General features: G+C 35.9%; 2 protein-coding genes across 19 annotated transcripts in view; one reads left to right on the plus strand and one right to left on the minus strand.

Moving 5' to 3' along the window:
• The window catches only part of LOC102613633 (probable disease resistance protein At4g27220), a 214,808-nt gene extending 203,486 nt beyond the window's left edge, over positions 1–11,322 (minus strand). For 4 of the 8 annotated variants that reach the window (XR_008055419.1, XR_008055420.1, XM_052442882.1 and 1 more), the window contains exon 1: positions 10,344–11,317. Coding sequence is in view for 6 of the 8 variants with exons in the window: in XM_052442882.1 (XP_052298842.1) it covers positions 10,344–10,509 (166 nt within the window). In the remaining 2 variants the exon portion in view is untranslated. Of the gene's footprint in view, positions 1–10,033 lie in introns of all 8 variants that reach the window. The other 4 variants (XM_052442881.1, XM_052442880.1, XM_052442883.1 and 1 more) reach the window with 3 other exon arrangements.
• LOC102629844 (protein BONZAI 3-like) overlaps positions 1–13,960 on the plus strand; it is a 100,957-nt gene that overhangs the window by 78,177 nt on the left and 8,820 nt on the right. The gene's annotated exons all lie outside the window — the stretch shown is intronic.

Consider the following 13,960-nt stretch of genomic DNA (forward strand, 5'->3'; position numbering starts at 1 on the left):
TACTCAAATAAAGCTAAAAGCATACTAATGAAATGAAAACTAAAACAAAAAATCCTCTCACCAACGCCATCTGACTCTTAATACATAGAAAGAATTCGATGCCTTATTCAAGATGCCGCACAGAAGGTTGGCCTGAATCGTCTTCATAAGTTTGGACTCCCTGTAAACAAAGAGCAAAAACACATTGAAGGTGCAGTTTTCACATAATTAAATTGCACAAATTAGCCTCGGACACAGAAATCCTTCAATTCTCTCTGGAAGCAATTAACTTCATTTTTTATTTCATTTTATTTATTTAATTTTTGCTACACCTAATCCTCAACATAACAATACAGCAGAGTAGTTATATTTTAGAAGGATATACCGATATGATTTAACTAAAATTTCTATATAAATAAAATGTTTTTAGTCAGCACAACAAAATCAAATCAAAACCTCCCAAACTGAATCGATTCTAACTTACTAGTGTCTTTCGCATCTTTCTCCTTTTCATTAACTTTGCCAAATGTCTCTTTCTCTTTTTCCCTCTCTTCCTAATCAGATTTAAAATAAAAAAAAAAAATTAATAATCACTTTTCCTTTTATATATATATATATATATATATCTGTCATTAAATCAGTAATTTTTAGAAAAAAAAAAAATCAACATTTCATAGTGAATGAACACGTAACTTTGTTGTTGATATAGGTATTGAATGGTTGTATTAAGGTCGCGATCCCAAACGCAAACTCTTTCATCAAACCTCTTCAGCTGCACTTTGCGTAAATTGGGTGTGCTTAATTCTCCTCCTGAGAAAATGCTCATATTGGGGCAATCTTCCACCACTAATCTTTCCAGAGATGGGAATTTGAAGGCGCAATTATTGACAGAGCAGAAACTTGTCAGACTTTCTAAGTTCAAAAGCAGTAATTCCTTCAATTCGCTGAAAACAATTTCATAGTTTGCTGCATAATTGTCTCCCCCATCATCGTCATCTACCACTATTTCTGTTATCAACTTGCAGTGAGATATCTCCATTTGTTTTAGTCGCACCAGACTCTTTGCTGTCGAGGATGTTAGTATGTTTATCATTCCATCGCAACAATCTACGGCCAAAGTTTCTAGATTCTGAAACGATGTCGAGGATGGCACTAGATTAATCAAATTGTAACATTCAGATATCTCCAGTACTTCCAAATTGTTCGTATGGTAGGACTCTTGTTTCAAAATCTGCCTCAGATCAGGATGTTCGTTTATTCCCTTTATCCTTGCATTCATCCCATTTTTAACCGTTTCAAATAGTTCTTCCCAAACATATTCGCCGTTTCCTTCGATACAGAGAAATTTGATGCTGTGAAATCTCTGAAGGAAATCATCAAGTGATAAAATAGCAGTTGACCCATCAAGCCAAACATCAAGAAATTTAAGTTTGCAAGGCAAGTCTTCTGGAAATAGACCTATGTGCTTTTCATCAACACTCAAATATTCCAAATTGGGAAACACCTAGGTGATTACCAATCAAAAAAGAAAAAAAAAAAAGGCAAGACGGAGTTAGATATTCTTTTTAACAATTTGACAAATTAAAGTAAATGCAAAGCATTCTAATGATGAATAATATTGATGGCCAGATAAATATACATATAGCATACGAAAAAGACTTCAATTATTCTCAATTTACATTTAAACTTTCAGATTCTCTTAATCGATCGGCTTATTTGGTTTGAATTGAAAATCTTACAAATTTCTTTTTTTTTATAAATTGATATTTTAACTTTTATTTTCTTTCTATCAAAAGCAAAAATGAATAAATAACTTGAATTTAAAAAGGTTAATAATATGGTAAGAAGCTCGTATTTCATTAATATTCATCCAAGCCAACAGGATTGGATATATTCACTACTGTACAAGAAATGATTTTATTGTGTAAAAAATTTAATAGGATAAGATTTCTTCATTTGAGTTTTGTTCATCTCTCTAAATATATTTTTAAGAATATTATTTATGTTAACACGAGATGACCATTTTCTTCTTCAACATCCAAATTGATAATAATTTGTATGTAACAATATTAATTGCTATGGCATACTAATCTAAAAATAGCTCCTAAAAATTATCTGGGAATTAACTGTGGCTTGAAAAACTCTAGATCTTATTAGAATTTTCTTTGTTTGGGTAATCAAATGCACTCTCTCTTTCGTGTATTAAGTAAACACAGACATAAAAAAAAGTAAAAAAATAGAGGAAGAAGAAAAACTTAGATAATTAAGAGAAAACAATTGAACAATAATTACAAAAGTCTTGAACGTACCTTCTTGGTGGACTCATGAATACTGCTTTTAAATTTCACTTGGGGACATTCCAGTATTCTTAATTTTTCCAATGATGGAAATTCAAAATGCAGATCTCCTGTGCAGAAGCTTGTAAGCTGCGGAAGATAACAAAGTTCAAGTATTGTTAATTGAGTGAGTTCAATGACTTGAGTGTTACTATTGCTGGATTCATCTCCTCTCTCGGCAGCAAAAATCACGTCCAAATTCTGGCATTCAGTCACTTCAATGAACTGAAGTTGTTGAAGGCCTCTGCCAATGACCAATGGAAATACATTTTTCAATTTATCGCAGCCGTTCACCCTCATGTCCCTTAATTGGCAAAAAGACTCTGCCGCGAGTGGACCGCGACATATTTTCTCAAGGTTTCTCAAATCTCGCAGAAATAATGACTCCAAGACGGGGAATGCAGTCGTCGGAGCTGTTGCTCTATCCACTGTGTCGACAACACATAAAAGGTTGCTATTTTCTACGACCTCGAGATGCTTCAGCTGTGGAAAACCTTCTCCGTGTGATCCATAAAGAACACTCTTCATGTCCAGCGATCCGCCTAAACATAGCTCTTTAATACCCTTCAATTGCATGATATGCCCCCCGTTCAAGCAAATGTTGGCACCACTGGCGACCGTCAGTTGGAATATTCCAGATATATCATCCGATGGGCTATCCCACGCCCACTGATCTCCTATCAATATACTGTACCTTTGCAGCATTTTGAAGAACGACAAGTCTCTTGGTAGAGTCTTTTCATCTTCAATGAGTATTTCCAAAGAGGTCAATTTAGATAAATTATTCAACTCATCAAGGCTGGCATTTCTACCTTCACCGTCGACTCCTCCAACCTTCCCCCACATAATGGGACTCTCGCCGATATACAGTTCTTCTAATTGTGATAAGCTTGATATGACATTTGGTGGAATAACTTTTAGATTGAAACAGTTGCTCAAATCCAACAACCTCAAGTGAGTCAGCTGGCCTATTTCTTCAACTAGTTTCTCCATATCAGAACCTCGAAGCGTAAGGATAACTAATGTCTTTAGATCTCCGACAATAGCTATGTCTCCTAGTTCACAATAATCCAGAGACAATGTTTGAAGGTTTTGGAAGAGACGAAGCGATGAAGGCAATGGCAACAAATGCATCCTAGCGAAATCTAAAACTCTGAGCTCTCTCATCCCGGTAAAAAATTTATCTGGAATTCTCCGAGAAGGATCATTGGCAATATGAACTGGGATTCTCCGAGAAGGATCATTGGCAATATGAAAGTATTTAAGTTGCGGGCATTCGAAGACTTGAGGAAGCTCACTAATATTACTATTTTTTAAGGAGATTGCGGTGCAAACCTTCAGTGCATCCTTATCTGGCCAGCTGGTCGGCGGAACAACCACATTTTTCACCGCAAAAACATGTTGGACTCTAGATGCAATTGATATGGCTACATCACGAACAACATCATGCATAGAAAACCATTCACTTCTCCAGCCACCAAGCAGCAAGCAAGAGTTCTTGAGTTTACAAACCAATGTATGTGCTCTATCCCGTGCCTCATCCACCGTGTTGATGTTTTGTGTTAAGGAAGCTCATCAAGCATCAAAAGAATGCACACACTTGGCACGTGTAATTTGATGTCCAGTCAGCTTAGCAGTTAGGAATTAGAGTGACAGCTCAGCAAAGTCTGTTATGTAATCTCTGTATTCTGTTAGTATTGTTTTTAGTTCAGCTTTGTGATTACCAGCATGTATATATATAATCATTACTGCCGATGTTTGTATTCAACAAAATAATAAGCAAAGCAATAAAAGATCTGGAATATTCATTTTCTTTCATTTTCTCGAAAGCCAAACAAATATATCAACTCTGTTTTTAATATTTCAACATGGTATCAGAGCCACAGAGAGCAAGCTCTAGTAATCAGCAAACAACTAATACAAATCAATACACTCAAATCAATTTCTCTTTCACGAATCCAATCAAATTAGATCGCTCAAATTACCTGTTATGGCGTTCACAAGTTCTAGCTTCAATTAGAGGAAATCGACTGGAGGACTTCATTACAGGAGACAAACCAGCACCTGAGAAGTATCTTATTCTTACTGGAGCTAATGGATCTACTCAGAAGGTTGATAATCCAGAGTATCAGAATTGGAGGTCACTGGATCAAACCTTACTCGGATGGTTGCTGTCATCAATAAATGAAGGTAATCTAAGCCTTGTTATCAATTGTGCAAGTTCGTTTGATGTTTGGAAAACTCTAGAAAAGAAATTTGGTGTTCAGTCTGAAGCTAGGGTTCTCCAGCTTAGATATGAATTGAATACTCTCAAAAAGGAGTCTTTAAATGTTGAAGATTATTGCATAAAAATGAAATCTATAGCTGACAAGCTTGCTAGTGTTGGAAGTCCTATAACGGAAAAGGATCTTATGTTAACCATACTGAATGGACTAGGATCTGGTTTTCGTGATATTGCAACTTTCATAACTGGATCTAAAATGGAGTATGACGATGCTTATGCATTGTTACTTACACATGAAACTAGACTAGAGCAAGAACATGAAGATAAAAGTATGTTTAATGCAAATTATGCATACTATCCCAAGATGTTTTATGCTCAATCCAGAGGTAGTTTTAGAAGAGGAGGATATACTGGTGGTGGTTTTGGAAACTTTGGTGGTAGAAATCATATTATGGGAAGAAGTAATATTCACCCTCAGAGGTTTTATTCTGGAGGTTTCAGAGGAGGATATGGTAGAGGATACTCTCCTGGACAAACTAATACTTTTAATTCCTTTCAAGTGCCTAGAAATCCATCACAAGTTGCTAGAGGTGGATTCACTGGCTCAAATGGAATGCAAGGAAGTTCTGGAAATTCAGAAGAGATAACATGCCAGATATGTTTTAAGACTGGTCATACTGCTGATGTTTGCTGGCATAGGTTTGTTGAAGATTACATGCCTACACCAAGGGGTTTTGGAAAGAGTAAAGGACCAAGAGCAGCTTATTTCAGTAATTTTGAGGGCTTTACTCCTTATCAAGGATATGAAGACTGTGATAATCTCAATTACATGTCACCAAATGCTTATTCTTCCTCTACTGCTAACAGTTACTCTAGAAGTGATTCTTATATTCCTGCAGCAGCATTTGTAGCCAATTATGAAGGACCTGCTGATGATGGCTGGTACTTGGATAGTGGAGCTACTCATCATCTGACAAATAACATGGATAATCTGCATCACAGGGAGGATTATAAAGGTATGGATCAACTTATTATTGGAAATGGCCAAGGTTTGCACATCTCTCATATTGGAAATTCTTTTCTGTCATATAGAGCTTCATCACACTCAAATCTAAAGCCTACACACACTGCTATAGCACTTAAAGACATGTTACTTGTTCCATCAATTACTAAAAATTTGTTGAGCATTTCTAGATTAACATCTGACAACCCTTTATCTGTCGAATTTTGTGGTAATGTTTGTTTTGTAAAGGACATGAAGGGACAAGTGCTTCTGCAGGGTTTTGCTGAGAAAGGTCTATACAAGCTGCTGCTGAAAACCAAAAACTCCTCACCTGCATCTCACATGTCTCACTTTCAATTGAATAAACCAGTGTCTATGTTGTCCTTTTTGAATATTCCTTCAACTTCTCAAAATTGTACAGCTCTTGATAAAGCTTGTTATCATGCTATTCAAAATAATTGTAACCAGAAACCTGATGATATGACAGTTTTACATAGACGATTTGGACATCCAAGTTCTGTCATTTTGATGCATTTGCTTAACTCTTGTTCTAAGCTTAAAGTCTCTCAAAAATCTGTTCTATCTTCTGCACTTGATTTGTGTGAAGCTTGTCAGCTAGGAAAAGTCCACAAACAGCACTTTCCATCTACTGAAACAAAAACCAAACAGGTGTTAGAACTAATTCATACTGATCTATGGGGGCCATCACCTACTTTGTCTAGGAATGGTTATAGGTATTATATCAGTTTCATTGATGATTACAGCAGATATACTTGGATTTACCCACTTAAACTTAAATCAGAAGCATTTGAGGTTTTCAAGCTCTTTAAAATCCAAGTTGAAAATCAGTTTAATACTCAGGTCAAGATGTTGCAATCTGACTGGGGGAGGAGAATATAGAGTGTTTAATGAATTTCTTAACCAAAATGGGATTCTCTTCAGGCATTCATGTCCATACACTCATCATCAAAATGGTTTGGTTGAGAGGAAACATAGACATATAGTTGAGCTAGGATTAACTCTTTTAGCTCAGGCAAATCTCCCTTTTAAATTTTGGTGGGATGCTGTCCATACAGCTGTATATCATATAAACCGACTTCCAACACCTTTACTGAACCTAATCTCTCCCTATGAAAAGTTATTTGCTCATAAACCAGACTATAACTTTTTAAAGTGTTTTGGGTGTTTATGCTATCCATATTTGAGAGATTTCAATAAACACAAGTTTGATTTCCATACCAGCAAGTGCATTTTTATTGGCTATAGTCCTTCTCATAAAGGCTATAAGTGTCTCACAAGTTCTGGTAAAGTTCACATACTGAGACATGTGATATTTGATGAAAAAGTGTTTCCTTACTCAACTGATAATGCTTTCAACTTGTCTCAACAAAACAAAAACTCTGAAACACCAGTATCAGTGTCTAATTTTTCTCCACAGCAAGTCTATCAGTTATCCACCCTTTTCTTACCTCACAGCAGCTTTGAAGATGCTTACTCAGCAAGCTCAGCAGGACATCAACAAACACCTTCTATGCCTGTACATACAGACATTCCATGTCAAAAAGAACAAGGTAACCACACTCTATCAGAATCATCATCATTTTCCTTACCTTCACAAAATCCAGAGTCTTCACGAAATCCAGAACCACTTCAAACACAACCTGAAAACCAAATAGACATCCAACAAAACACAGCACATATCACAAATAAAATTCTTGCTTCACAACCTTCTCATAAAATGACTACCAGATCAAAATCTGGAATCTTCAAACCCAAACTATACACTGCAACTTTAGCCAATAAGGAACCTGATACAATTCAAGAAGCTCTTTGTGATCAGAACTGGTACCAAGCCATGAGAGATGAGTATGAAGCACTGATCAGGAATAACACTTGGTCATTAGTTCCACATTCAGCTGAGCACAAAATTGTTGGCAATAAATGGGTGTTTAGGATTAAGCAGAACACTGATGGTAGCATAGCTAAGTACAAAGCTAGGCTAGTTGCTAAAGGTTTTCAGCAAACTGAAGGAGTTGACTATTTTGAGACTTTTAGTCCTGTTGTGAAACCATGTACTGTGAGGATTGTGTTGAGCTTAGCTATGGTGAACAAGTGGGTAGTTAGACAAGTTGATGTGAACAATGCCTTTCTAAATGGAGAGTTGAATGAGGATGTATACATGTGTCAGCCAGAGGGATTTGTTGATATGCAAAAACCTGGTCACGTGTGCAAGTTGAAGAAAGCTTTGTATGGTCTGAAACAGGCTCCTAGGGCCTGGTATGACAAGCTAAAGAACTCCTTAATCACAATCTGGAATTTTCAGAACTCTAAGGCTGATACATCTCTTTTCTTTAAGGAGATACATGGGTCAATAATACTAATTCTGATATATGTCGATGATATCTTAATTACTGGTGCAAGTAGTAAGGAATTGGAAAGGTTCATCTCTGAGTTCAGTAAAATGTTTGCTTTAAAGGATCTGTGAACACTATCATACTTCCTTGGCATAGAAGTTGTTTATACTCAAGATAGTATGTATTTGTCACAAAAGAAATACATTAGAGATCTACTGAACAGAGCTGACATGTTGGATTGCAAGAGCTGTGACACTCCAATGGTTACAGGTTACAAACTTCAGAAGGAAGTTAAAGGGCATCTAGGACAGTATATTGAAGATGCAACAGTCTACAGAAGCTTAGTTGGAGGCCTGCAGTATCTGGTTTTAACTAGACCAGAAATTGCTTTTACAGTTCATAAACTAAGCCAATATGTAGCAGCACCAACCCTTCAACATATATTAGCTTGCAAAAGAGTCCTCAGATATTTGAAAGCAACATAAGATTATGGATTAAAATTTTCAGCTGAAGGGGAAATGAAAATTACAGGCTACACTGATGCAGATTGGGCATGTGATGTTGATGATAGAAAATCGATAGGAGCCTACTGCATTTACTTTGGAAACAACCTGGTGTCTTGGTCATCAAAGAAGCAAACTGTAGTCACAAGGTCAAGTGCTGAGAGTGAGTATAGAGCACTTGCCTCTGCAAGTGCAGAAATTACCTGGATACAGTCATTACTTAAAGAGCTTAAAATTGAATGCACAACTTTACCAACAATTTGGTGTGACAATATCAGTGCAACAGAGTTAGCTAAGAATCCTGTCTATCACTCAAGAACAAAGCACATTGAGTTAGACATGCATTTTGTTAGAGATAAGGTGCTGGCAAGAGAGCTAGAAATCTACTATATTCCAAGTGAAGAGCAGATTGCAGACATCTTGACAAAGCCTCTCACATTTACTCATTTCAATTACTTTAGAGCCAAACTCAAGGTTCATCCATGTCCCTTGAGTTTGAGGGGGGCTGTTAAGGAAGCTCATCAAGCATCAAAAGAATGCACACACTTGGCACGTGTAATTTGATGTCCAGTCAGCTTAGCAGTTAGGAATTAGAGTGACAGCTCAGCAAAGTCTGTTATGTAATCTCTGTATTCTGTTAGTATTGTTTTTAGTTCAGCTTTGTGATTAGCAGCATGTATATATATAATCATTACTGCCGAGGTTTGTATTCAACAAAATAATAAGCAAAGCAATAAAAGATCTGGAATATTCATTTTCTTTCATTTTCTCGAAAGCCAAACAAATATATCAACTCTGTTTTTAATATTTCAACATTTTGAAACAGACCCAAACCCATGCCATGATAAAGCAAGTCTTTAACGTTACATATGTAGGAGTATCCTATTAGCAAAAACGTTTTCCGGAGTTCCTCACCTCCTAACTGATTGTAACTCAACTCGATAGCTGAATAGGCGGCCACAGCTTGCGTCCCGGAGAAACTTCTCAAAAAAGGCATTCTTAATTGTCGTAAAGCATCCTTCCATTCATGGAGACACTTATTTTTCAATGCCTTCGCCATGGGTACGATGGCAATGGGCAAACCGGCACATTTCTGGACTACCTCTGTTGCTACAGATTTCAGTTCACCATTATCTATGCAATCACCTGTCACCTTTCTGAAAAGACTCCGAGCTTCTTTTTCATTCAGAACATCAACAAAAAAATTTTGTTGACAATCCATCTTACAAGACAACACATCTTGACTTCTTGCTGTCAGCAGAACTTTACATCCGCCGTTATCATCTGCCAATGGAATTCCAATCGCCTCCAAATCAAGACTCCCCCAAAAATCATCCAAGATTATAAGGATCTTCGTCTCTTTCTTCAATCGTTCAAGCAGCCTCCCTGCTCTTACAGTTTCATGACTCTGTTCAGCCAATTCTAAGCCTATCTTCTCTGCGATTTCTCCTTGTATATTCTTTATTTGCGGTGTTTGGGAAACACGTGAAGAAATGACCTTCTCAAAGAGATTATTTTCCTTGACCTGCCTGCCAACTTCTTTCACCAGCGTTGTCTTTCCAATCCCACCCATCCCGTACACTCCAATCATGTTGAAGTTACGGTTGCTCAGTGCATCTAGTATCCCCTTCAAGGTGGACTTTCTCGATTCAAAGTGCATGAAATCCTGGGTAGACTTAAGCCATGTCTCCTCTGGAATGGTACGGAAAGAAACACTGTCGAATCTCCCTTTTTCATGGAGTCCAACAATAGCATTCGCCTCTCTTTCTGCTTTCTTGCTAAGCTGGTACCGAGTCCTCAAATTAGGACACAACCCCTTCAACCACCGGTTGTTTGAATTCTCTTTGTCTGCAATAAGTGTTTCGACTTCATTGATCTCCTTGTCCACAGCAATCAGCCACTCCTCAACGTGGTGTTGAATTCCGTCCCCTTTAATTCTGGAACCATCAACCTTATACCGCACACTCTCTCTAGCATTCTTGAGCTTATCAACTTCCTCATTCAGCTTCTCGAAGTTGGTGTTGTAAGTGCAGCAGTAAGTAAATGGATGAATAATGGGATCGACCAAGTACTCTGCAACTTTCGCAACAGCGGAGGTAGCAATATCCATTATCCCTTTCTTTTTTTCTTTTTTTTTGCTTTCAGAAAACAGGGGAAAGCAAAACTAATCAAACTAAGCAGAACTAATCAATCAGCTGGGAAGAGGGATATAAGAAGTTTGGATAAATTGCTAAAATAAGAAGTTGAATAGATTTAAGGGAGGAGGAGAGGAAAAGAGTGAAAAATCTAGAGATGAAACAAAGGGGGATCCTTTTTCTGCTAAGACAAATTGAAAAGCGAGTACAATAAATGAAAGATTTGCAAAGAAGGTGTAGGATCGAGGACAAGAACGATTCAGAAAAGGGAGACAGAAAATGAAGAAGAGATTTCAGAGAACTCAAGAGTTTAGAGAAGAGGGATGATTAGGAAAATGCAGAGGCAGACGGTTGTCGTCTCAAGTCTCAAGGGTAATTGATTGAACTTTAGTTGTGATACAAATAAAATGAAAAAAAAAAAAAAGGGTTGTGTGGTCGTGTGGGTTCCTCGAAATCACTTCGGCATTTAATCGAACGGTTGGATGTACTCAACATCTACACTTCCGCGAAGGTTCCTGGAAGTTGCAAGTGCTGCGGGCATTTTCAAACTCGGAAGGTTTCAATAATTCTTTTTCTTTGAAAGAAAGGTTTCAATAATTAGCTTTGATAATTGTGTAATATACGATAATCTAGTGATGATGATGACTTATATATGTGATTAAAAGCTAAGCTGGTGGATTTGTAAGTAAGAACACACGGCAAAGTATTTGAGCAAGCATTTTTATCTTCTTAATTGTTACCACATTCTTCTAATCAATTTGCTTTCACCAACAAAAATAATCAATAATCTGTAAATAGTTTGATCTTAAGCTCAAATTTTGACAATACATGAATGATAATGCATACTTATTTTTCAAGTGTAAAACTCTATTCAAGAGAGGATCTCAATTTTCGGTTAGTCTCTTCAAATGGACATTTTATCCAACAGTTGATGTACTCGGAAACTTACATGAAGGTTCTAGGGAGTTGCAAGTGCCGCCGGCATTTTTCAAATAATCAAGTGATTATTGAGTAATAATTAACTTTGATTATTGAGTAATAAATATATGATAATCAAGTGATTTTAATATGTAAACGGTAGGATTTTGGGCTCATATCTTTAATTTAAAATCATGATCATTTTATCATTAAACTCGAACTCTATCTTGATTAATAAACGAATGTTAGAAATTAGTTGTTAATAAAATATAAAAGAACGTTAAAAAACAAAAAAAAAATCAGGCTGGATTTTTCAGGAATAAATCTTCAAGAAACTAAATATGCCGAATTGAAGTTATTCAAATGAAAAGCTTATGTATTATATTCACTCCATCAAGTATGAAGCATATAATCAATTGATCTACAAGCACTAGACATAAAAAAATCAAATGGTAGAATAGAATATATATACAAGCATCAGCATTAGATGACAGGAAAAGAGCTCATTAACAAATTATATGAGTGATAATACAACTTGAATCAAACTGACTTCCCCAGTTGAGAAGAGTTAAATTAAATAATATTTTGGTGATTTATGTGCGTAAAATTATAAATTTATAACCATCAATATATCACCGGACTTTTGTAAAGTTAATGTGAAAATGCATCACGGTTGTACTTATTATCTTTTTCATTTTTCTTTTCCAATTAGTCTAGTACCAGTGGCGTAGTCTCGTGGGGCCTCAAATTATTCAAATGGGCGTTTCGTCGAACAGTGGATATACTCGGCATCTGCACTTGGAAGACGCGTTCAAAAGCTCTAAACCATGTTAAAGTCGACCAAAAAGACAAAACATAGAAAGCGACAATCCAACAACTAGGTAAAAATATTCGCTGTCACAAATGGTTGCGTACTGTGCTCGTGTCCATTTGCTCATTGCTCGCCCACTCAGACTGCAATAGAATGGACCAACAAACATGCCATAAATCCTTGTGCTAATTAATTATTATTAGTTATATTAGTTATATTTATAAATAAGCAAAACAAGAGATGCAAGGAGTGAGAGTAATACCATATATGTATTGAAAATTGCATAAAATTTGATATAAAAAAAATACAAAAGACAAAAAAAAAAAAGTAAGTTTGTATTTATTTAACTCCAATAATCATAATAAACTATTGAATTATAGACCAGAAGGTCTATCTACATAATTAGAAGGCACAAACACTATTTCTGCTAATTGAAGAAAATCAAGAAATGCTGATTCCGTCATGCTTAGTTTCATGTTAGTTAACAAACTGGACAGACCTTCCGAGGTTATTCTTCGAAGCGTTTCATGATGCCACGTGTACTTGATTATTTGACTAATCACGGTTCACAACTTGAGTGAGCTACTCACCAGTCACCAAACCACCTTCCTGCTGCAAAGAATTTTAACTGAACTTTGACTTGGTCAGAAACTCAGAATTAGTGGTGCACGTGATGCTTACACCTGAGGACCCAAATGACGAATTCCAAAAGCTGAATGATGTATGCGTAAATTAAATATAACTATTAATCATATGGTAATTTTTTAAAAGAAGTACATATATGTCATATGTACACTAAGTGGGTGTAGTGCAACGAAGGTGCTCTAATATTTTTTCAGTGAACACAATATAATCATCAAAGTGAAAGAAAAACTTTTGAGGTTTTGGTGTATTCATTAGTGAAATTTGAGCCGAAAAGAAAAATTCATATTTGTAAACATCAAAACCAAAATCATTTGGAATTACTTGCTGAAATTGATTAGGTCATTTTTAACCTCAAATTTAAGATCATTAATCATTGCATGAATGTTTTGATTTTAATACCAATGGCAATCACGTACACGTCTAATGATTTGATTAAATTTGTGTTTAGTTCTATAAATTATTTCAGTCATTGTTATGATTTTTTTGGGTTGACTCGACGGAGCAACTAATAATTACCCAGTTCTGCTGCTGAATTTATTTCCCAATATTTGATTAAACAGAACTCCCCTAAAACTTCAGTTCATTTCACTATTGTAATAGAGGTTTCATTCACGTTGAATGTCTAGTATAATTACTGATAGTTATATGTTGAATGCTACCTCAATGTAGCTTACTGCCGCAATAATACCTGATGATTTTTTATGACAAACAATTGTATGATTAAAATGATTATAAGATCATCTAAAGCCGAGTTTCATCATTAACTACCAAAATACTCCAGAAATCCAATACATTTAACTAAACACAAATTTAATCAAATCGTTAGACACTCAACCTGAAAGTGGATTCGAAGTAATATTAATGAAAACAAAGAAACAGGGGGACCCTCTTGATCGCCAACGCCATCTTACCCTTGATAAAGAGAAAGAAGTCAAGCTCCATATAATATAATGCCTCACAAATTATACAGAAAAAAATGGCCTCATTTCAGATGCTACATAGATGGTTTTCATGAATCCTCGTTTTGTGTGATGAATTTTTTTTTTGACATT

Source organism: Citrus sinensis, chromosome 5 (genome assembly GCF_022201045.2).
Source record: "Citrus sinensis cultivar Valencia sweet orange chromosome 5, DVS_A1.0, whole genome shotgun sequence".
Lineage (NCBI taxonomy): Eukaryota > Viridiplantae > Streptophyta > Magnoliopsida > Sapindales > Rutaceae > Citrus > Citrus sinensis.